At 35.3% G+C, this 25,942-nt stretch overlaps 4 protein-coding genes across 4 annotated transcripts; 2 read left to right on the top strand and 2 right to left on the bottom strand.

Annotated features, from left to right (window-relative positions):
* Nucleotides 1-22: 22 nt before the first annotated feature.
* LOC149385512 (uncharacterized) lies at nt 23-1,341 on the bottom strand. The gene is made up of 3 exons (XM_089626349.1): nt 1,018-1,341; nt 771-919; nt 23-306 (listed from the first exon to the last, which is right to left on the bottom strand). Exons 1-3 carry the CDS (start codon nt 1,339-1,341, stop codon nt 165-167), a joined length of 615 nt encoding a protein of 204 aa, XP_089482475.1. The 3' UTR covers nt 23-164.
* A 321-nt stretch (nt 1,342-1,662) lies between these two features.
* Nucleotides 1,663-3,196, bottom strand: LOC149385511 (uncharacterized). Its single transcript, XM_089627273.1, has 3 exons — nt 3,080-3,196; nt 2,531-2,998; nt 1,663-2,172 (listed from the first exon to the last, which is right to left on the bottom strand). The coding sequence occupies exons 1-3, from the start codon at nt 3,185-3,187 to the stop codon at nt 1,771-1,773; spliced, it is 978 nt and encodes a 325-aa protein (XP_089483399.1). The 5' UTR covers nt 3,188-3,196; the 3' UTR covers nt 1,663-1,770.
* A 3,983-nt stretch (nt 3,197-7,179) lies between these two features.
* LOC149385510 (Copper transport protein family) lies at nt 7,180-7,897 on the top strand. Its single transcript, XM_089626086.1, has 3 exons — nt 7,180-7,317; nt 7,429-7,507; nt 7,596-7,897. The coding sequence occupies exons 1-3, from the start codon at nt 7,312-7,314 to the stop codon at nt 7,733-7,735; spliced, it is 225 nt and encodes a 74-aa protein (XP_089482212.1). The 5' UTR covers nt 7,180-7,311; the 3' UTR covers nt 7,736-7,897.
* Nucleotides 7,898-14,705: 6,808 nt separating this feature from the next.
* Nucleotides 14,706-17,750, top strand: PFK2 (phosphofructokinase 2). The gene is made up of 2 exons (XM_089626085.1): nt 14,706-15,413; nt 16,593-17,750. Exons 1-2 carry the CDS (start codon nt 14,811-14,813, stop codon nt 17,415-17,417), a joined length of 1,428 nt encoding a protein of 475 aa, XP_089482211.1. The 5' UTR covers nt 14,706-14,810; the 3' UTR covers nt 17,418-17,750.
* The last annotated feature ends 8,192 nt before the right edge of the window (nt 17,751-25,942 follow it).

The following is a 25,942-nucleotide window of genomic DNA, read 5'->3' as shown; positions in this document are numbered from 1 at the left end:
GAATTTTTGATGTTTTTTTTTTGTGAATCTCTTTAATTGAATTACATGTTTATAAGGTACAATAAAAAACACAATAGTCAACAAACCATCTCGATAATATGTTTATAAGGTACTATTACATAGAAAACCAAAAAGATAAAAAATAAACATCCGAAAATACAAAATCACGGGATAAGGTGGTTGTAGAATAAGTCCACGCACCATTTCTTCCTGAACATTCTCATATTCTCACTTTGAAGAGTGTCAAATGATTCGTTCAGTACTACGTGCTCGACATACTTCAATGCGAACATCCCGCAATCACCGCTACAACACAAGAATAAGTTGTCACAAATAGTTGAAACATAACTTGAAAAAACATGATTGTTTAGAGAAAGTTGTCAAAAAAAAGTTCAAATAACTAGTAAAATAACTTGTCAATTAAAACTTGTAAAAAAAAAAAAACTTCTAAAATAACTTGTCAATAAAAACATGATTGTTTAGAGAAAGTTGTCAAAAAAAAGTTCAAATAACTAGTAAAATAACTTGTCAATTAAAACTTGTAAAAAAAAAAAAAAAAAACTTCTAAAATAACTTGTCAATAAAAACATGATTGTTTAGAGAAAGTTGTCAAAAAAAAGTTCAAATAACTAGTAAAATAACTTGTCAATTAAAACTTGTAAAAAAAAAAAAAAACTTCTAAAATAACTTGTCAATAAAAACATGATTGTTTAGAGAAAGTTGTCAAAAAAAAGTTCAAATAACTTGTCAATAAAAAGATAATTGTTTACCTGTAAGCACATTGTGGGACCTTGTCATCGACGATCCACGTCGGCACAGTGAACTTAATTTCACCATGTTCACTTTCCCGGTAAGAGTGGGGATGGTTCTTGAAGAAACCACCTATGGCCACAACCCTAGCAAATGCTCGACTCCAAGTCTGAATAATAAACATTTTAACAATGTTAAGTAACCCTTATAATTTAATTAATTGTTGCTCTAAGGTAATAATTGTGAATAACATAACATTTTACGTACCTCCATCAGCTCAGTGAAGTCCTTTTGATGTCTCGACGACTGCATGAGATCCTTTTGGCAGTCGAAGACGGTAATGGTCCAGGCCTCGATGTCGATCCGAAATGTGAACCAATGAAGGTTCTGGAAGTTCACGACGAACAGGATCTCTCGAGCACCATCCCAAGGCAAAATATCGGCGTCCCTATACCCAGTCATCGGGCTAATAGTTGCCCTCATGTCCCAGTCCACGGGTTCGGGCTCTGCTCCCAGTTCGATGGCCTTGTTGATGTTCGCTTCTTCCGTTCTGAATCGGCCGTACACGTGCTGGACCCACCGACAATCCATGATTCGGATGTCTTGCCGATAACCGTCGAGACCTCGTTGGCGAGCCCGAACCATGTGAATAATAGCATCAATATGCTGAGACATTACAAACATATAGCGTTATTTTAAATTGATTGGAAAAAGTGAAATTATATAATAACGTACCGAATCATGTAGCCATTTGGTTTCTGTCAATATCGTGTCGAAGAAAATCGTGTCTGCGTCGCACGTCTTCAGTCGAACAGACTCCATGAATTTGCCGTCCCACTTTTTTATCCGCAACCACTTAACAAAATTATCAAACTCTTTTTGCTTCGCGTCCTTCAACGGCTTGAACTTGGGGATCGGCTTTTCCAAATACTTGGGCCTCGTCGGATCAGTGAATTCGGACCAACGCGACGTCTTCTGTCGCACTTGCCGATGTGGACGTGCCGGAGTAAGCTGTGCCTTCTATCTTTTCCTTAGAGGAGTTGTGAGCGGGCGTAGCTTATCCGAAATGTCTTCTCTACGAGGACTCGACGAAGACGTCGACAACCTGGGAGAAGTCACCGGCCTGATCTCCGATCGCTTCGACGACTCGCGATGCGTTGAAGATGGCTTCTTCGACTTCTTCGATGACTCGCGATGCGTAGAAGACGGCTCTGACTTCTTCGATGACTCGCGATGCGTAGAAGACGGCTCTGCCTCATGCGATGGAGACGCCGGCTTTTGACTAGCCGCCGGAGGAGGAGGAGGAGGAGGAGGAGGAGGGGTCCGGCGTTTACGACCATCATCTTGGGTCGTGGGAATTTCACCCCCAGGCAAGCCCGTTGCGTCCTCGAACAAAATGTTCAGCCTCCTCCACATAGAAAGCTGAAAGTCAAAGTAATAAAATATGTCACAAAATTTAAACTTGTCAAAAAAATTTAAACTCAACTCTAAAATTTAAACTCAACTCTAAAATTTAAACTCAACTCTAAAATTTAAACTCAACTCTAAATTTTAAACTTAACTCTAAAACGTTAAATTATATTTAAACTTAACTCTAAAATGTTAAATTATATTTAAACGTAACTCTAAAACGTTAAATTAAATTTAAACTCAACTTTAAAACGTTAAATTAAATTTAAACTCTACTTTAAAACGTTAAATTATATTTAAACTTAACTCTAAAACGTTAAATTAAATTTAAACTCAACTTTAAAACGTTAAATTAAATTTGAACTCTAACCTGTCTAACACTCATGCGCTCAACTCTACGGCCGGTCGTGGCAAGAGAACGTAAGACTATCCCTTGTGACTGAATCATTCGTTTTTGGGATGCTAGCAGTTGTTCTTGAGATGCTCGCAGTTGTTCTTGGGAAGCTCGCATTTCTCCCCACATTTCCCGTGTTATGACAAAGGCCTCGGGAATGTCGGCGCGAGAGGTCGCTGTAGGCCTCGATCCCATTGCGGGAGTGGTCGGACTAGCAAGACGAACACGTGGAGTGTCTGACACGTGTTCGTCGTCGGAGTCTCCGACGATGGCATCTTCTGCAACAGTCGCGACTCGATCTATTTCTTCTTCGATGTCTCGCGGCTCTGTCGCATCTTCGCCCTCGACGTCTATGGGATACAGACATTTGCTCGTCTGTGTCTCGAGGAGAGTGAACATTTCTTTCTCTGGTGCCCTTGGTCTCAGCATTTGAAGAACACCCACCTACAATACATTAATAAACGTTACCAATATTCCAAAATAATGTAAAATACATTAATAAACGATAAATAATAAAAAAGTTACCGTTTTTTTATTCAAGACCGCCTCGATGTCTTTGCCCATTATGAGCACATTACTAGACCACGAGTGCATCCGGGGCACACGAATCCCCTGGTTCGACCCGAACCTCATCCCGATCTCTGGGATAGCCTCGTACCCAGTAATGAAGGGTATGGAGATTACCCGTCAATGTGTACTTGGCCTCTTTCTGTGCCACATCCGGCTTGTCCTTCAACTTCTTTTGCAGCGTTTCGTGATAACGCCGTAGGTTCACCGACAAGCTGGAATACGTCTCTGCCCAACTCAAATTTCCCCAAGGCATCTTGAAGAAGAAGGGGAGGTCTTGAACGATGTATAGAAATTTATGCCACCTTTCTTCGATGGCTTTGTTGGCCGGCTGCCCCAGAAGATACCCGTAGACGAATACGAGCAGCCCGAGCTTGAACGCAGCGTCAGGGCTTCGACATATGGTGAACGCGTTGATCAACGCGCTCAACTTGCTTCCGGAAACGCCGTTCAAGTGATCCGTGATCAATCCATCGTTCTTTCGCTCGTCTTGTTCGGCTTTGGTCGGACCGTCTTCATAAGTCATCCCCGAGACGAGTGCGTACTCGAGGCGTCCAAATCGTACCCGTTTGCCTCCGATACCAAAATGTATATCGCCGCGTACTGTCGCCTCGATCTTCTTCTGAAGGAGAGTATGTACGAGCACCGGTGAGAAACCAAGCTCGCTCTCCGTAAAAAATTGCTCGAACGGAGTCCCGAGGATTCGTTCTTTTATCCCGAGCTCATCGAATCTACTCCGTACAAGCTTCAAGATCCCCGTCCCACCGTACGTGATACGCCCCGGGAATGAGACGTTGTATATGTAGTTTAAATTGTCCTAAAAAAAACAACAAAATTAAATCAGAATCACAAAACAAGAAATTAAATTTTTTTAAAAAAATCATCGTATAGCATCGTACAGCATCGTATATCATCGTAAAACAAGAAATTAAATTTTTTAAAAACATCATCGTATAGCATCGTACAGAATCGTATATCATCGTAAAACACGAAATTAAATTTTTTAAAAAAATCATCGTATAGCATCGTACAATATCGTATATCATCGTAAAACAAGAAATTAAATTTTTTAAAAAAATCATCGTATAGCATCGTACAGCATCGTATATCATCGTAAAACAAGAAATTAAAGTTTTTTAAAAATCATCGTACCGCATCGTACCGCATCGTACGACATCGTACAAAGTCGTACGACAATTTTTTAGAAAACATAAACCCATCGTACACCATCGTATCGCATCGTAGAGCTCTATGAATTTCATCGTACGACATCGTACAGCATCGTACGACATCGTACGATGCATCAATCTCATCGTACACTGGCCCTAATTTCAAACCCTAACATTCTAAATCCGACCCAAATCAACTCAAATCAACTCAAATAAGATTAATACTAACTCATAAACCCTATTCTAACTATTTCCAAAGACATTTAACAACAAATTAGTTGAAAACTTACCTTTTTAGATGACTTTTGAGCTCGGGATTTCTGTGTTTCACCGCCGCCGAAGATTGAAGCGTTTCCATCGTACGCCATCGTCCTCTATCGTATTATATCGTACTGGCTCGTACAAGATCGTATGCCGTCGTACAATATCGTAGGAGTTCTCAGTTTTTTCTTTGTTTTGAACGAGTGAAATGGAGGAGAGAGGGAGATAGGCGCGAATGAGTTCAAATAGAGGAGAGGGGTATATTTGTCCGTTTTGGGTCCAAAAGTCCATTTTTAGATATTTTAAAAAGTTAGGGTCTAATCTTGATATTTAATCAATTTTTAAGCCCACTTAATGAAATTTCTCTATTGCTATGTCTAGTGCTTCTGTTTGATTGGAACCACCAGGACAGCTAAATGGTTAATTTTTTGGTCACTATCTAGTATTCAGTCAGGCCAAATAAATTCCATTTGTTCATGTTTTTTTAGGGTACTATATAATAAGGCAATTCGAAGCTTTACGTGTTGGAAATTTTAAAATTAAATTTTTTTAGAGAAAAATTTCATAGATTAGACCACTTAAAACGTTAAATTTGGAATTTAAAAACGTTTATTTTAAAAATCTAATCACATTTAATGATGTAGCCTCTAGCATTTTATATGATTGTCTTTAGCATTTTTATACATAAATTTTGATAAATGGTTAATTTACTAAAATAAACGAACGTATGCTAGTTTAGTTTTTTAAAATCAAATTTAAAATTGCTTAGATTGCTATGACGCCCTATTTAAAATTTATTTGTAGTTGCTTTTTAGAAAATATTAGAGTGGGTTATATGAAATTTTAAAGCTGGTCCTTAGGTTTGTAACGAGGGGTATAAGATTTATTATTTATTTGTCAAAATTAATTATAAGTTGAATGATAAATTTATGCTCAAAAGATCTTGTTGGTGTCAACATACAAAAGTCTCACATAGAAAAAAAATGCGCAAATGGTGGACTTATGCACAAACATGGCCCAATTTTGTAGAGGGTGTGAGGCACAAGCAAGCCCAGTCCATCACACACGCGCGTTGCACCCTTCAGGCTTTGGCTTAGCCTGCCCATGGTCTACTTTTTTGGGCCGGATTTTCCTTCATTAATTTAAACATTTTAAATCGTTTAATTTGTGCATTTAAAAGTTCACCACGCACGTGGAATGCAGGACTTTGGCTTGGCGTGATCTATTTTTTAGGCCGAATTTTCCTTCATTAATATAAATATTTTATCATTTGGTGCATTTAAAAGTCCATCATACACGCGCTCCGCAATTGTCGGGCTTTTGTTTGGCCTGTCTGTGGTCTATTTTATAGGTCGAATTTTCCTTCATTAATTTAAATATTTTTAATTGTTTTGCGCATTTAAAATTCACCATGCACGCGCGCCCTAGTCACGAAGCTTAGGCTCGGGCCTACTTGTGGTCAATATTTTAGGTCGGATTTTCCTTCATTTATTTTAATATTTTAAAACATATAGTACATTTTAAGGGTGTATAAACGTGTCTTGGGCTTGACGGTTTCGTATTATTTGAACGGGTTTCAAACGTTATAACCGAGCAGTAAAGGGTTGTAATCATTGAGTGTTAAAGTACACTAATGAAGTCGTGCACTAATGGTTACGGTCAGGGACGAGCCATGATTTCACTTTAGAGGGAGAGGGAGGCTAATTTGTAAAAAAAAATTCAAGAGGAGCTAATTTGTAAATTTTAAGGATAAAAAATTGTAAAAATAAAATGAAAAATAGGCAAAAAGTGCAGAAAAACAAATTGAGGGGGGGCTATACTCATTTACACCTGATTTCGTGCCTGGTTACGGTTTATAATTGCGCTTGACTCTCTTATATAAAGATGCTTGTGTTCTCATTCTAAGTATAGCGAATGGTTACCCATCCCAACACATGTTAGTTTGTTAGTTATCTATTTTTTTTTGTTTTTGTTAAAACATATATATGTGTGTGTTTCCGTGTTCCCCACACGAGAGTTACTTATAAAGCAACCAAAGAAATTATAATGAAACAAAAATCAAATTCCTAGAGAGTTGTAATAAATTTTGTTTTAATTGACTGCCCATGTGAACGTATATAAAAGTGTTTTTTATGATTTATGTTATATAAGAGTATTTCCAATATTTTCTAATCGTTTATTTCTGTAAGTGGTTAGATTACTAAATTTATCAAACGTTGGTTAAATCTTTAAAATCATGTTTGAAATTGATTATGTTATTAGATTATTCATCTCAAACATTTTAGTTGGTTAGTTACCTAATTTTATTTTTTATTTTTTATTAAAACATATATATGTGTGTGTTTCCGTGTTCCCCACACCAGAGTTTGGTATTTTTATGGTGGGATAGGTTACTTATAAAGCAACCAAAGAAATAATGAAACAAAAATCAAATTCCTAGAGAGGTAATAAATTTTGTTTTAATTGACTGCCCATGTGAACGTATATAGAAGATTTATCGTGTGGAAATTGCTACCTTTTTTCCCATCAAACGACGCGGTTGGTTCTGAATTTCGCTGCATGAGGGATGACTTTCAGAAGACTTTTAATGATCTTCCTTGGGCGAAGTTTCCTTATCGTAATGACTCCGTCGTGTATTAATATGTCCCTTATTAGACGTTCTTACTTTGACCTTGCACACGTCGCAATATATATATTTCATTTTTACGTTCCCTGTTAAGAGAAATCTCACAATATTGTACATTAGGTCTAGCAGGATTAATGAAGGTATGTTATCAATTATGATATATCTGTTAATTTATTAATTTATGTTATAAATTGCTGCGCTCTTGGTCTTGACTTTTCATTTTCCTTTTTTTTTTTCTTATGTTTGTGCAGCAAAAGATCGTGATGAAGGTGAACATGAAGTGCGAGAAATGCCGTGCCAAGGCACTCCAAGTCGCCGCGGCAAAAGATGGTTAGTAGTAGTAATATAAAAGTAGATATCATTACTTTACGTATAGTCGAAACATATATAATGTGTATGTATATGCGTATATGAATAGGTGTGGCGTTTGTGGGGTTAGAAGGAGACGCGAAGGATAAAGTGGTGGTGATCGGAGAAAGCGTTGACTCGGTTGGGCTGGCAAAGGCCATGAGGAAGAAGATGGGGATGGCAGATATCATCAGTGTTGCAGCAGTGTAGATTATTAACCAATTACTCTTAATTATTATTATTTTATTTTTAGCAAATTGCTTTATACCTTATTTAGTCTATAAAACAAATAGTCTATTAGACCCATATGTTTTATATTGCTTCTCACTCATGTAAATTACAAGTTCTCATGGTGGTCCTTATTTTTGGAGATCCCTTGGCTAACCGCCTACAATAAACCAATATATAACTACTGTTAAATAACTAAATCTAATATCAATAAACCAGAATTACCTTTGACTTACCCAAATTATTAAATAACCCGAATTAAATTTGAGCTTATAAATTTCCCCTTACTCTTGTTAGTTATTACGTACCTATCCATTTCCTTGAAAAATCAACAAAGAACGATATATAACGATTTAAAGCATTAAATATCAAACAGGAAGGTGTCAGTTCGATGTAAATATAACATTAATTGATATATGATATGCGCGCGTAATATACACACAAATACCGTATTTTAAACTTAAAACAAAGTAAATTCTTAGATGATTTTGATAAAAAAAAATTTAATAGTTTTTTTTGTTAGTTCAAGGTTTACAACGAATTCCAAGAGTTTTGAGACTAGATGAGCAAAATAAGCCATTTGGGACATCTTGAAAGCATATTTCGGACGAGTTGTAAGCTCTTACATTTATTTTAAACTGCAGCACACTTTTTCTGCACACTCACCCGAAATAAACGTAGCGCACCGCAATTTGAGCCAGCGGGAAGCGCTAATGCTCTAGCGCAACGTGTTTGTCGTGGAGCGCGAAGTGCTTCTTCCAAAATTGACAGTTTCCCTTTTCGTAATTTTTGACACCTAACAAGCTGACTAAACTAATTTTCAAGACACCCTCTTAAGGTGGACGAAAGAAAGATATTCTTGAGGGACATCTTGCACAATAAGTAAACACGTAATGAAAGAGTGGATAAAGGTGTGATGAATATGTCAACTAGCTATTGATGTTGAGATTCACCAAGTGCTCTTTACTTATTTTACAATAAAGTTGCAATTTACCACGACTCTCAATAGGGTTGTACAAAAATGAACAACATTGGATAAAACCGATAACCAAACCTATATGAAACAAAAAAATCGGTGCCACGTCACATAATCAAAAGTTGTTCTAATTAACTACTCTAGTTTCAGAAATTGAATGGATATCGATTTCGGCTTTGGAAAATTTGGTTTCGGATAATTAATTGATTATTATTTTTTAAATAAGTACCCATGATTTGTTTTGGCAAATTATGTTTTAGCTGGATTAGAGCATTGTATGGTTCATTTTTACTCGGACTTTGACCACTATAATAGAACCACGGATTAAAATACTGATATCAGTACCGATACCGAAGTTATGATTTTACTGATATATCGACTACCGACGGATATATTGACGGATATCCAATAACAATTTTAATACCGACTACCGATTGTACCAATAATATATCGACTACGGACGGATATATCGACAAAAATATTATAACAAAATATAATTAAAAAATACCTATATATATATATTCAAAATCTTGTCATATATATATATATATATATATATTTATATGTATTATAAAATATAAATAAGGAAATATTGATAATACTAAGTAAAATCAATAAGTAAAATATATAAAGAATAATAAATAATAAATAAAGAAAAAATAAAATAATGAATTGTTTACTTTATTTTATTAAAAAAAATTCAAATTCGAACGATATATTGGATTTTTTAACTACTAAAAGATATCGATATTTGTCGATGTTTTAACGATATTTATAAAACGATAACAATTATAGCTGATATTTTACCGAAACTCTTCAAAAAACGATATATGATATTCTGAACCTTGGTTGAACTAGATATGGATTAAAACTAGTTTCAAAGTAATTATTGAGTTTAAGAACATGATCATCGGTTTAATAAAAAAAATCGATAATTTAAATCGGTTTAAAATCTGAATCTTGATTCTACAGAATCATATAACTGAATTTTTAAAAACAGTTCTTATAGCTGGATATTGAATTTACAAAACTTGATAACATAATAATCTTGATTCTACAGAATCATATAACTGAATTTTTAAAAACAGTTCTTATAGCTGGATATTGAATTTACAAAACTTGATAACATAATATTTAGTTATTTACCGAATTTTGGTTTTGGATTAAATCGGACCGATTATTGGAGCAATTTTGTAAAATAAAAAAATTCAAACTCAACATAAACAATGACCAAAATCAAACAGAACCGATTAAATTTCATCCCTAACTCTCACTTACGAACTATTTCATCTCAAATAGAACTTGATTTTACCTTGGATTGTTTGTATGGCCACACTATCAATTACGAACTAGGGACGCATTATAACTTATATGGCTACCATATAGAGATGATGGATGGAATTTGATTATATTTTTGTTTTTAACTCTCACCCCTGAATTTGATTATACGGCACCATACAGATATGATGGATGAAATTTGATTCTATGTTTTGTTATTAATTGGGACCTAGTTTAGAATAGGGATTGTACTGTTTTTTTTTTTTTTTTTTATCTTCTTGAAATATATGGGATCGTTTTAAGTGTGATTTTACTTGGTATCTAAATGGGTCTAGAGATTCACTATTTAATTCGTCAAGTCAAACAATAATATTAATTAGCCACTTCAATTTCTCTTGATCATCACAACAAACCACATTCAAGCACAAACCTAGACTAATCTACTAACCAAATCAATTCACCCAACTACATTACACCCCTCATGTATGCTTAGTTACTAATTATTATGATTAGCAAAGCAATATTGAAATGAGCACCACACAAGATTCAAGCTAAAATGGAAAAGATAAATAAATAGGAGTTCAAGCAAAAAAAAAATGAGATAGAAGAATGGATAGAGGGATAAAACTATAGATTGAGGTTGATGGGGAATTGGTTGGAGATAGAGTGTCACAAGCTCTTCTTGAGCTTCAATGGTCTCTTCTCTCAAATCCTCATCTTTGCTCTTTCTCCCTCTCTGAAACTAAGTCTAATGTGAGATAATGAAAACTAAACATAACAAAGTATATTAATTGCTTCAATAGGTATATTCATAGCATTCTGGGCATTTTGATGTGATCCAATGGCTAATATTAGCTCAAAGACAAGCTATTTCAAGAACATCTCTTGTGCTCGCACGCGTCGTTTGTAGGTTCTCACGTGTCGCGTCTACTTCCTCGCGTCGCGTCTGACTGGACACATCTGTCGCGTGAGGCTCAATGATGGTTTAGACACATCACGCGGCGCGTTTTTGCCCTCACGAGTCGCGTCTAGGTGCTTATGTTGGGTACGTCGGACGCCTTGTCTTGTGCGACGCGCGGACTCTGTTGACTTGATTTTTCTTCCAGCTTTGACTTTAGCTTCTGAGGGTCGTACGTAACTTGCTCCGTTTAACTCCAATTTTGCTCGTTTTTGCGCTAGAACCTTCTCTTAATATCTTATACATGAAAAGACACTAAACACTACAAAATAACTTAAAAAAACCTCAAGAACAAACCTCGATTCACTCTCGAAAAGCATGGATTATAAGTGTTGCGATTTTTCCGTACGCAAGTGCACGTAGTCGCTCAGGTAGTAGAGTTCGTAAGTACGAGTCGATCCCACGAGGAAATGTTTAATTAAATTGGCAAGATTACTAGCACGAATTGAACCCAATGATTTGATGATTGTGATGGTTATAAAAAAGAACGAAAATTAAAAGCAATTAAAATACGATGGTTCACGATAATGAGAAAGCAAGAACTATGGCTTCACAAGTTATTCCTATGGTTTGGATTCGGGAACTACGCACAAAACACACACTCTTATGTTTGCTAATCACGATCACGATAATGGTAATCTAAGATTTCTCTCGAACATCTAAGAATCTAAACCTATGCCGGGATATCTTCTCTCGATCTCAACCCCTAAAAACAATGACTAGCATTAAAAACAAGAACGTTCGCACGACTCCGAAACAGCCTAGCTATGTCTAGCCTAGGAATGTATCCCGGTAAATTAATCCTCGTGCACGACTAACCTAATCTCTTCCGAGCATCAAGCAATCCTAATATCATGAACACGGTAGCTAATCGAATTCAAGCATTACACACGGAATTAAAATAAACAAACATGATAGAGCATATGAATATTAATTTGACATGAATGAATCCATAACCATATTACTAACTTGCTACACCATAGCCCTTAATGAATTTAGTGCATGATTGAACGGAGAATAAACGGAGATGAATATAAAGCAATCATGACTAAAAACTGAATTATATTAATAAAAACGGGAGTTACAAAGATTCAGAGAATAGAGATAAAAACTGTGAATGATGAAAACGAGAATTGTGGCGACGATGATCCTCTCTGAACGCTTCTTCTCTCCCGGGATTTTTGCGGCCGAATGAAAATAAAAACTAAAAACAAAAACAAAGATATGTTTCTAAATAAACTAAGGTGTTTTTGTAGGTTTCCTAGGTTTTTCGGAGCTCATATGGGCTGTCGGATCGCATCCAACGGCTTGGATTACAATTAAAACGCGTGACAAAAAAAGTGGGAATCGGGACCTGTGCGCCGCACAGGTCTTCTGGGCAGCCTGTGCACCGCACACCCAACGCACAGGGTCAGCGCACAGGGCTGTGCAACGCAGAGGGGCCGCACAGGGCTGTGCACCGCACAGGGGCCGCACAGGGAAAACGCACAGGACTCTGTAAGTTTGTGCATTGCTTGGTTCACCTTGAACCATGAGCTCCGGGTGTCGGAATTGAGATCCGAAAGATGTTCTGAACTCCTTGCGATTGCTCCGTCGTCCTCAGATGCTCTATTTGTCATTTTGAACTTCCAAACTCTGAAAAATTAAGAAAAACACTCCAAAACACATGAAAATGCTCTCGAACTAACTTCTTTTCACTTCCGAGAGTACAAACAAACACGTTTAAAACGCGCTTATCAATAAGTGTGAATGAATCGCACTTATCAACGTCACAAAAGCATATTCTTTGTTTTTATTTAGCCATCAAACTCGAGTTCTTGTCCGATGGTGTTGCTAAAGACGAGCCTCCTCGTCGAACTTGAGTCTCGTACAATGAAGACAAGTTTTCTAACGGCATAGATCACTAAACATGACCTTCCAAATCAATCGTATTCAATGAGGAAGAAAAGTGAGGTAGAAGAAGAGAATAAAGAACGTGTTTTAAGGATTTCAAATTGAAATCGGAGATTTATTCATTCAACTCGTTATTTTTTTTTCTTTTTTAAATTGGGCGATGTAGCTAAATAGCCAATTTAAAATTATGAATTTGCAAAATAGTTAAGGTTTGTCTTAATTTAGTGAAATAAACAAAATATACAGTAATCTAATTTCCTTTTTTTTTTTTTACACAAGAGTAATCTTTTTTAAAGTAATAAATTGCTTATAATAATCATCAAAAAATTTAATCTTGGCTGTCAAAAAAATTTTGAAAACGTAAATTTGGCTACGTTGCTGAAAAGTTGAAACTTTGGTTATTTTGATAATCAATAAGTTTCAAATTGCTATTTTGCACAATTTTTACTTTTAAATTTAGCTATTAACGATACTCTTTAATTGTTTTTTATTTATTTTTTTTTATCAAAATGATTGATTTTATCATTTTTCTTAATTCAAAAACCCGTGTAACATTAATTAATTAAGTGCATTAAATCCCTACACATATAACTTTGTTTAACTTAACGTCTAAAGTATTTACGGCCCTACAAAATTGTAACATCGAGTATTTTTGTCTAAAACAATTAGAGATTTATTAGTATCTATCTTCTATTAAGAGGGGAGATTAAGATAGTAGTCAAACTATCAATTTATTTTAAAAGATATCCAAATATCCTTGTCTCCCACACCCAAACACCACACCCACACCCAAACACCACACTCACACCCAAACACCACACCATAATCTTTCTCTGCGAATCCAACGGATCTTCGCTAGAGACTCACCGTCGCTGGTGCCGAAGAAGGAGCTTCGAACTCAATCGTCACCACCTCGTGTCCTTTCTGGAGAAGCTCGCACCGGTTCTCCTCAACGGTGGTTCCAAGATTGATTCCGACGTGATTGTCGCTCGGATCCCCAAAATCCGGGTTAAATCGCGTGTCGAACTCGAAGACGGCGGAGATGGGGCCAGCGCACGCGGCGATGGAGGTACGATTTCAGATTCTAGGGTTTTTGACAATTAATCCGATTAATTGTCATGAACTTCTTTCGAAAACGATTTCAAACATCGGCGAGTCTCGCGGTTGCGCCGATCCAGCCGTTCGAAGGTCGTAAGTTCAGTTCTGTATATTAACTTTGATAGTTAACGGATTAACTGTAAAGATTAATTCGATTAACTGTGACGATCTTCCTCCGGAAACGATCTCGAACATCAGCTAGCAGTTCTGCGGCTGCACAGATCCGACCGAAGATAGGGTTGAGATTTCGCTGTTTGAAACATTGACGAAAACTCGGATTTCGGCGTCGGAGACGGCGAAGATGAAAGTTAATAAGATTTATCGTTGTTCTTATTACAGTTAAAAAGATTTATTGTTGTGGGTAATGAGATTTACTATTTCTCTTGTTACCGTTAATATTATTTTCTGACAGTTAATAATAACAACTTTTACGAGTATTATTAGAATATTAAAATGTTATTATAACAAAATAGCTATTTTTAAATATATTAATAATTAAAGACTATAATTTTAAAATAGGAATTGTTTGGACTAGATATCTAGTCCGACCAAAAAGTTGTATATAAACTTTTTTTAGATATGTTTACTGCTATTAATTTTGTTAGATATTTTTTTTTTGAGGGGAGATATTTTTATTGCTATTAACTTTTTTTTTTATTGTACTATGCGTCTATATGCTACCTTTTTTAACGCCACGTGTCCTCCTGGGAATATGTCGCGCCACGTACCCGTGCATCGTTCTTTCTTCTTTCTTCTTCCCGCTTCGCTATTCCCATTCCATCCATTAGAATAATATTATCACCATCACCGAAAGGTCTGCGAAAACAGAGAAGAAAAGAAAAAACGAGATCAAAATGGCAGAACTAGTGTCTCAGACCGAAACATCAAACGACGACGGAAGCAACAACCACACCCCGAGACTCCCGTCGTTCTCCGCCGTGAAACTCAACGAGATCCCACACCTCTCCGACTCAAACCCCTCTCTCCGAACCTTCCCGAACCCCCTCGACTCCAACCCCTTCTTCAGCCCCTCCGGCGGCTTCTACGTCCCCTCCCGCGACGTCATCCTCCGCCAGATCGTCTACGACCTTGCCGGAACGTATTCCTCCGCTGCCGCCGCCACTACCTCAGCCTACCACCGCGCCGGACCTCGTCGCCAAGTTTTCTTCGACGCGTCGGAAGTCAGGGCGGCGATCGTGACCTGCGGCGGACTCTGTCCCGGCCTGAACACTGTGATCAGAGAGCTCGTGGACGGGCTTTGGGAGCTCTACGGTGTTCGTCGGATCTATGGAATCGAGGCTGGGTACAGAGGATTCTACTCGCGAGATCCGATCGAGCTAAACCCTAAGATGGTCCATGATTGGCATAAGCGAGGCGGGACCGCGCTCGTGACCTCTCGGGGCGGCTTTGATCTGGATAAGATCGTCGATGCGATTCGTGATCGCGGATTCAATCAGGTCCGTTACTTGTCTTCGATTCCAATTTTTTAGAAAGCTCAGATCCTTTGCAAGTTGATAAAATTGAGTAGGGATTGATCATATATTAGAGATGTCTTAAGCCAAGATGCTTTATACCTGTTGATAGATGGTACTAAACAAAGAAAAAAAAAAAAAAAAACCCTGAAAATTCATATATAATGTTAAAGAATAATCTGTGACTCGCATCGAGCCATTTTGAATGTGATGAATAGCGTTGTAGATTTTTAGAAAGCTCAGATCCTTTGCAAGGTTATAAAACTGAGTATGGATTGGTCATATATTAGAGTTGTCTTAATCCAAGTTGCTTTATACCTGTTGGTAGATGGTACCAAAAAAGGAAAAAAAAAATCCTTTAAATTCATATATAATGTTAAAGAATAATCTGTGACTCGCATCGAGCCATTTTGAATGTGATAAATAGCATTGTAGTTTTTAAGAAATCTCAGATCCTTTGCAAGTTGATAAAACTAAGTAGGGATTGATCATATATTAGAGATGTCTTAATCCAAGATGCTTTATACCTGTTGATAGATGGTACCAAAAAAACATTAAAAAAAAAAAAGGTCCTTTAAATTCATATATAATGTTAAAGAATAATCTGTGACTCGCATCGAGCTATTTTGAATGTGATAAATAGCATTGTAGTTTTTTAGAAAGCTCAGATCTTTTGCAAGTTGATAAAACTGCGTAGGGATTGATCATATATTAGAGATGTCTTAATCCAAGATGCTTTATACCTGTTGATAGATGTTACCAAAAAAAGAAAAAAAAAACCTTAAAATTCATATATAATGTTAAAAGAATAATCTGTGACTCGCATCGAGCCATTTTGAATGTGATAAATAGCATTGTAGTTTTTAAGAAATCTCAGATCTTTTGCAAGTTGATAAAAATGAGTAGGGATTGATCATATATTAGAGATGTCTTAATCCAAGATGCTCTATACCTGTTGATAGATGTTACCAAAAAAAGAAAAAAAAACCTTAAAATTCATATATAATGTTAAAAGAATAATCTGTGACTCTCATCGAGCCATTTTGAATGTGATAAAAAGCATTGTAGTTTTTAAGAAAGCTCAGATCCTTTGCAAGTTGACAAAACTGAGTAGGGATTGATCATATTAATCCAAGACGCTTTATACGGTTGATGTGATGACAGGTGTACATAATAGGCGGGGACGGAACGATGCGCGGGGCGGTGAAGATATTCAACGAGATCCGTCGGCGGAAACTGGACGTGGCGGTGGTGGGGATCCCGAAGACGGTGGACAACGACGTGGGGATCATAGACCGGTCGTTCGGGTTCCAGACGGCGGTGGAGATGGCCCAGCAGGCGATCAGCGCGGCCCACGTGGAGGCGGTGAGCGCGGTGAACGGCGTGGGGCTCGTGAAGCTGATGGGCCGCAGCACGGGCCACATCGCGCTCCACGCCACGCTGTCCAGCCGCGACGTCGACTGCTGCCTCATCCCCGAGATGGGGTTCTTCCTCGACGGCAAAGGCGGCCTCTTCGAGTTCCTCGACGCCCGGCTTCGGAAGAACGGCCACGCCGTCGTCGTCGTGGCCGAGGGCGCCGGCCAGGACCTGATCCCCAGGACCCTGGCCCAGCTCGAGGAGAGGGACGAGTCCGGTAATTTGGTCCTTCTCGACGTCGGAGGGTGGCTCAGGGCGGAGCTGAGGAAGTGGTGGGCCCGGGCCCGCCCGGACGAGCTCTTCACGGTGAAGCTGATCGACCCGACTTACATGATCCGGGCGGTCCCCGCAAACGCCACCGACAACGCGTATTGCACGCTTTTGGCGCACTCGGCGATCCACGGGGTTATGGCCGGGTACACGGGTTTCGTTCCGGGTCCTATCAACGGAAATTACGCTTATATCCCTTTGGAAGAGGTGGCTCTGGCTAAGAACGAGGTCAATACCAAGGACCACAAATGGGCCTGGATCAGATCCGTCAGCAACCAGCCTGATTTCGAGAGGGCTGCCTGAAATTTTCGTCGCTGCTCACAGGATGAACGACTCTGTTATTCTACATATACATAGTAGTTTTTTTCATGTTTATACTTTGCATCTCAAGAGCCTTTGTGATAACGTCAAACCAAGGGAATAAATTGCATAGTTTTTGTCTTCTAATATTATAGTGGTTTGGTCAATTAAGACCGGGGATAGCATATAACTCGGATTATGGACTCAGGCAGCTCATAAGAACAATTATTTTCTCAGGGAAAATGACTACGAAGCCCTGCGTTTGTAACATTGACAACAAACTTATTATTAATATTGTCGCCAACCTATTTATGCAACCCTTCTTCCTTCTTTCACTTTCCGTTGTAATAAATTGTTATTGTAGTCTCCGTCGTGTTATCTAGAATATGATGATTAAAAGTAGGAAAAATTGTACAAAATAGTCATTTGAAATTTATTGATTAACAAAATAGACAAAGTTTCAACTTTTTAGCAAAGTAGTCAAATTTACGTTTTCAAATTTTTTTTGACAATCTAAGATTAAATTTTTTGACGATTATTATAAGCAATTTATCATTTTAAAAAAAATTAATCTTGGGTTCAAAATTTTTTTGAAACCAAATTGCTGTACATTTTGACTATTTCATTCAATTAAGATAAACTTTGACTATTTTGCAAATTCATAACTTTAAATTGGCTATTTAGCTACATCACCCTTAAATAAGTATATAAATGAGTGTTGAGAAATATATATAATTTTCTATCAATTTGACATGTATATATAAAACAATTTTACAAAGTTATAATAACTTGGTGTATATTTCATAGCTAATGCTCTATTGTTTAGCGCTAGTGCGTAATTCAACTTTAATGCTTTGCGATTTTAACTCTACAGCTCGAATACATAATTTAGCTCTGCTACAGTTACACCAGTAGTTCTAGAGTTTTACGTTCATCTTCTCTGAGTTACTTTATACAGGCACAAAAAATTAGGAGTATAGATATCGAACGTCTTTTTAACAAGATAAAAATAGATCTCAGATCGGATTATATTTATTTTATATTTTTGTCTTCGTCTCAATGAAAATGAGCATGTAGAGTAAGAGTTCAAATATGTTTCCGAGATAAAAAAAAGTGATGCATGATTTATAGTAGTTAAAAATTTATTACACCTAGAAATTCTTTATTGTATTCACACTTTAATTTTATTATTTTTAAGCTCCGCTAGAGTAATTTTAGGGCATGGAGCAATTTTTTCAGGGAGGGCCTTTTTATATGAGCCCATTTTAGTTATTTTTGTGGTTATCCTATTTTTACATATGGGCTTAAAATTAATTTTTGTATAGGCTATTTTTAATATATGTAGACATTATACATATAACTAAAAGGAAGTGAAGAAATACTGTAGCAGTAACAGTACTTTTCTTCTCCAATAGAAAAAGTTCACGTTATGTTCTTCATTTATTGAATGCCACGTTAACTTTTCATTCTTTATTAGAATAATGGCTCAGCTGTGGATGCACTTGATTGGATGTAATGTTTCTGATGTCCCACTCACAAATTTCCTTGCAAATTTCTACCGGGAATCAGCCACAACCCACAACTCTCTCTCTCTCTCTCTCTCTCTCTCTCTCTCTCTCTCTCTCTCTCTCTCTTTTTTAGGGAGGGCTTTATAAGTAGCCAATGATACAAGATCGGATATTTACAAATATGGGGGGCTGGACAAATATAAGTATCTATTTCTAGAACCACACAAACACACCCCAGAAATAATTAAATGTGGGCATTGCGCTCGCCGGGATTCGATCCCGCGTCCTCCCCTTGGGAGGAGAGTGGTGTTACCACTTGGCCCAAGCAAGCTTGGGTCTCTCTCTCTCTCTCTCTCTCTCTCTCTCTCTTATGTACACTGATAATGACTTCCATGCAATTTTTTATAATATTTTTTTAAGGTCATTAATAAAAGCTTCTCTTCAAGCTATTTTTTTAATGGTATAATTTTAAATCACAGACATATCTAAATTTTAATTTTATTAGATAAATATAAAATGAATAGGTGATATTAATCTAAATTTTATTCAGTATAATAAATTTACATTTTGACATGAGCAAATAGGTATGACTACAAAGAAATGAAATTAAAGAGGATCCTACACATATATTATAATTTTCTTTGTATGTTATAGATTACTGATCAAAAGTTATAACTTTACATAAAAACCAGAAAGATTGTACAATGTATCTATTACTCAATATTTTGTATACCTCTATATATTTCCTAAATTATAAAAAGCATGTTATCATATACATTTGAACTCACTATTATAATATTTTAAGTTGATAATTAATTTTTAATCAATCTCTTACCTCTTTTATAAAATCACTATTCGTAATATGAATTACGAGGCAAATACAACTCATTACAAATATAAAATATAAATTATTAGATATAAATTTAAATTAAATATAATAATAAAAGAAAGAGATACGCGTGATATATATATATATATATATATATATATATATATATATATATATATATATATGGATCTATGTTTATCTATGTATGATGTATTAACCAAAATTTAATTAAATATAATAGTTATTATTATTATTATTATATATATATATATATATATATATATATGAATCAATATTATTATCTTTTTTACTTTAAAAATTTTAAAGACTACAAAAAGACTGTTTTAACCCTATCATTTTTTGTTATTTTCCGAATTGGAATTGTTAGACGTAATATTATTTGTTTTCACTATTTTATTAGTAGACCCCACTAATTTCATTAGCAGTCTTTCCCTCTCACACGCACATTGGTGATAGAATTTTTCTTACCCATTGAGAACTTTATGTGAATAACTGTGAAGTGAACAATCCAATTACAAAAACAAAAAGCTCTGTTATTGGCTGTGTTTGACATAGCTTTGCTTTTTAAAAAAGTGATTTTAAAATAACTGTACGAAAAAACTGTTGTTTTAAAAAACAGATGAGTGTTTGGTAAACTATTGTAAAATAGCTGTAGCTGTTAACAAAAGCTGATTTAGTGTTTGGTAAAATATATATTAATATTTATAAGTGATAATTATTTATATAAAATGTAATTAATAATAATAATAAGATATATTTTGTTATATAAAAAATATATCAAAGTGGGTGTCTATAGAATGTAAAAAATAAATTATAAATTTTGGTGACGTCAAAAAAATTATTTGATAAAAGCATATAAAGATAATTAGAATTAAAAGTTAGTGTAAGAGAAAAAAAAAGTTAAGAGAGAGAAATTACAATCCAAAAACTAAAGCTACGTATAAAAGCTACAAATTGTAGTTTTTGGTTTTTTAGTTAAAATATTCAAAAACACTTTTTAGTTTTTAGAAAAAGCAATTTTACCAAACACTTAAATATGATTTAACTTTTAGAAAAAACTAAAATCAAGCTTAATAAGCTGAACCAAACATAGTCATTATCTGAAGAAAAAAAATTAGCTTATTAATTATCTATCTATATATTCATGTATATAACACAGTATGTATGAGACAAACATATTGCAATTAAAATGTAACCAAATTCCTAAAAATCAATATTTTGTTAGATTACAGGAGATCTCTATTAAATGTAAAAAAAAAAAAATTTAAACTAATGATAACAATGTATATTTATTTTATACAATCACTAATAAATTATTCTATCAAACACATAAGATGAAATTTGGATAAAAATATTAAGATCCACGCGGACACACATGTTTTTAATAAAAACGAGCCCTATTTAAATATTAAATGTAGTAGTTTTATTTTATTATATATATATATATTAAATAGCTCAATATTATTATGTTTGTAACAACATTTTAAATATGATTAATTATATGTTTCAATACGAAAATATCTATAATAATATATTGTTATTGTTAAATTGGAAGTTTTTTTTATTCATTCAACAACATATCTTCTTTTTTATAATATGTTATGGTGACATCATTGTTTTTAATAAAATAAATAAATACAACTTACTATAAATATTTGAAAAAAAAACTGACTATAAGTATTAAAAATAAAAATTAATAAGAATTAGTTGGAATTTAATATATGTATAGTAATTTAATATAAATAGAATATAATATATATAAATATATATATGAAAATATGCATATATCCACAAAGCTATGTGTTTGTCTATGCATGGTACATATTGAATTCTTATTTTATGTATTGATCAATTATCTTATAATTAGTCATTGTAATCTTTATAAATTTGTAAAATATATTAAAGCATAGTTACTTTTTTTTTGCTAACCCGCGGCAACGACGCGGGCAAACCAACTCGTACTTACTAGAGACCCTTACCTCCCTAGGAAGTTAATTCGGCATAGAGCATTTGATACCAAGGTTCAACTTACCGGTCCGGGACAATTCAGGTTTTGGCTCTCTGTCGGTTTGAGTTTATGTAGTATCAGTTTCCAAAACAAAAAAGGTACAACTTACCGTTTATCGTTTCTCTACCCTGACTTCAATTTTAGTGGTTTATCTCTTACCTTCCATGGTGTACCGCGGTAAATTTTGAAGTTTTTAGGTTATCGTTTCTGCGGTAAATACCGTGAGTTCAAGTTTTTTTTATTTTTACTTATGATGTTTCAGAAGGATTGAAATTATGCGGATTCTGGTAGGAAACATGATCGGAATCTGTTGTTTTTAAAGTCTCGATACCGGTATGTACAAAACCGGAATTTTTCTTGGATTCCGAGAAAACCGTTCCGGTTTACGGCATTTTCCGGGGAATCCTTCCACTTTTCGGTTGTCTTTCGGAAAATTCTAATGCATTTCGATGGAAACTTACGGTAAGTGGTCAGATATCGAAAATTCTTAAAATTTGATGATATTTAGTGTTCTTCACGAAATCTGTCATTAGTTTTTGATGATTTAGTTTAAATTTTTAGTTTCTAACTTCATTATTGTGTTTAATTGGAGTTTGTATCCATTTCTTTTCATTTTTTTGTTGCATCCGAAAATAGGGTTTAGATTTGGATGTGTTTTTGAGTTTTTTGTTGTTGTTAAATTAGATATAGAATATGAAATTTTATGTATATTTAGTTCATTTTTCACTTGAATATTATTCTTATTTTGATTTTGTACTTTGTATTGAACTATGTCATTAAGTTTGTGTTGGATTTTTGTTGAACTATTATTGTAGACTTTTTTCATTTTTATCTTATGTTATCTATGAATTTTTTTTTGAAAAATATGTAACTACATTCAGTAAATACGGTTTTTGACGGTATTCATCGACGGTAACAGTATTCTCAACGGTACAGCTTTCATTTTTCTTTTCTGAATTTCACGGTATTCCTCTAGCTTACCTTCGGAAACCTGTAAAATCTGAGTCCTAGCACGGTAACTATATATATAAGAAAACTGTTTCCTTACGTTGTTCTATTTTTTCTAAAAGTTTTCTGACAACGTGAAATGTAGCGACTTTTCTAATCCAAGGGAGAGTTATTGTAATTTTTTTGTTTTTTTATGCCCTGTTTATTGAGAAGCTCAGAGCCCTGTTTAAGTTGCTCTAAGCTGAGGGTAGGGGTGAAACTGGATCGGTTCGGTTTGGTTTTTGACAATTTTAGTATCCGAATCCGAATTTTTGGTTTTTAAAAACTCGGTCCAGTATCCGGTCCAATTTAGTCTAAAACCGAAATTCAGTTATCCGAATATTCGGTTATCTGGTTTCTTAAATCCAGTATCCAGTCCAGTATCCAATTTTTAAAATTCGGTTATCCAATTTGTAAAATTTTAGATCCAGTTTAATATCCAGTTTCTAAAATCCAAATCCGGTTTGTAAAAATTCAAAAAACGAGTACAAACGACTCTTATAAAGCTCCAAAATGACAATATATAATCTAAAACTGAGTAAAAAAAATAAAATTCAAAAGGACACTCGTCTCAAACTACCTGCACATGTAAATATCATAATATAAAATTAAAATTACAACCCTAATGATCATAATAAACCATACAACAATTGAATTTTTATGTTACCTTTATAGATAACATAATCAAGTTGTAGTAGCAATAGGAGTTGATATATGAGAAGTTTGTTCTTTTTTTAATATATATTTATTTTTAATTAAAAAAATCGGTTAAATAACCGATATCCAGATTTTCCCAAAATCAAATCCGATATCCGGTCCAGTTTTGTAAACCGGATCGGTTATCCGAATCCGAATTTCGGTTAGCTGACATGGTTCCAAATTTCGGTTTCGGTTCGGTTTGAATATCGGTTTTATCCGATTTTCGGTTCCGTTTTGTACAGCCCTAGCTGAGGGAGTGTGGGATTGTGTTTTCAACGACTATGGCGATGGAAACAACGTATTTTATTGATAAGTATCTTACTGTTTCTTTTGTTGTTCGGCCAACAAAGTATTTTATTTATCCATCATCCTATTATTTTACAAAGTAGAATGAGGGAATGACTTCCATTTTTTTCACTCTATTTCCCATATTTTTAAGGGTCATTCGGAATTGTGCATCGTACCAAATGACATGGATCGATTAGTATATCTTATCCTCTATATAGTCGTATTACAATTGCAATTACAATTAACCTATACTAATAATCAAAACCAAACAATTTAACTAAAAATTACAATTTCATCAAACTTAAACTTATTTAGTCCTATTAACATCTATAATTACAAAAACATATAAATAAACAACCTAAACAAAAAATGTTACTAATTATAAACTAATTTCGATTACAATTATAATTAACCTAAACTAATTAAAACAAATAACCTAAACATGTTACATAACCAATTAATTTACTAAAATAACACAAATGTAAACATATATACTAAACTAAAACACTTTACCATATATTAATTACCAAAATAACATGTAAAAAAAAAAACTAACCTATACGTACGGAGAGATAGACCGAGATAGATAGACCAATCAAGAGTTTCGGACCGAGAGAAGAGGGAGAGCAAGAGGCTATGTGAGAACAAGAAAGAGGCGGCGGGGCGGTGATCTAGACAGAGCACCAGAGAGAGGCCACGACAGCGAGTGAGCGGTCAGCGAGGCCTTGGTGAGCTGTGCAGAGAGTCAGAGAGAACGTGAGAAAGATGGAGAGACAGAGAGATAGATACCGAGAGAGGTGGTCTCACGCCGGAGGTGGTCTCGTGCCGGTGATGGCGGTCTCGCACCGGAGGTGGTCTCGCGCCGGTGGTCATTTTGCGTCGGTGGCCGTCTCGCGCCGGTGATGGCGGTCTGGTGACGGTTTGAACGCGGGCTAGTAATGGCGGTCTCGGAGCCGGTGATGGCGGTCGGAGTCGGAGCCACGATCGAGGAAGAAGACGGTGGCGGCAGACCGAAGAGGAGCCTCGTGGGGACGGAGAGGAGGGCCAAGAAGGAGTCTGAGACGAGGAGATTTGGAGGAGATTGGGCGGTCTGAAGATTTAGAATTTGGAAATCTGGTTCGAAATAAAACTGAGGAACATGTGAGGAAGAAGACGATTTTAAATAGAACTTACCTAGATATTGTCGCATCCAATTATACTTTCGGATGCGACTACGACTTGTCACATCTGAAGGTATTAAAATGAACTGGGGAAAAAATGTCACGTCATTATTTGAACGAAAATAAAAGGGAGAAATTATATCCCACTTTAAATTTCGAGTATTGGATGCGACTTTGTCGCATCCAATACTCCAGGTTTCTTATGGATGCGACTAGTCGCAGCCAATGCTAAAATACTCAAATTCAATGACAGAAGTTTTTGACTCCTGAGAACACATTTGGATGCGACTAGTCGCATTCAATGCTTTATTGGATGCGATACTCGCATTCAATGCTTTATTGGATGCGACTACTCGCATCCAATACTCTTCCAAAGCCAAAAGTCATATTCGTAGTAGTGTATTAACTTTTTATAATTGAGCTTACTTTTATCATTGTTCTATCGCTACTCTATCTTTTGAGCTTGGTGTTAGCTATGAGAAATCAGCTTGTAAGCTTGTTGTTTCACTTCATACTACATTTGCAATGTTTTGGACAAATTTGCAATAAACTAGACTTAAGGAATTAATATAGAGTGGCAGAAAGAAGTGAAGTTTGGATTTTTTTTTTTTGTGTGTCTCCTTGTTTGTGTGAGGTTTGGTTTGGCAGCATGATGGGGCAGCGGAGGTGTTTTTCAATCTATGTCGAAGGTGGCACAACTGAGACCAGTGTGAAGCCTCCAATCTCCTTGTAAGGTTGTACAATGCTTACGAGCATTCTGTTACTTTCCTCTAATAAGTTGGAGTTTCTTTATATTCTAAAAAAAACATATAATGCCATAGCTCATTGTTTGGCTAAGTATGTGATTATTTGTCTATGCCATTGTAAATTGTAAATGATATTTATGATGACTATAGTAAATATGAGATTATAGATTATATTTTGTTATGTTGTGTTTTTAATTTATTCCAGCATATATTTTTATAGAAAAAATTGAATATATAAATAAAATGTACTATAGAAAAGAAATCCATAAACTACTATTTACA

Source organism: Urtica dioica, chromosome 9 (assembly GCF_054948205.1).
Source record: "Urtica dioica subsp. dioica isolate 48M chromosome 9, U.dioica_male_clone48M_v1_H2, whole genome shotgun sequence".
NCBI lineage: Eukaryota > Viridiplantae > Streptophyta > Magnoliopsida > Rosales > Urticaceae > Urtica > Urtica dioica.
Note: the sequence above shows the minus strand (reverse complement) of the source record. Positions and strands in the feature narration are given on the sequence as shown.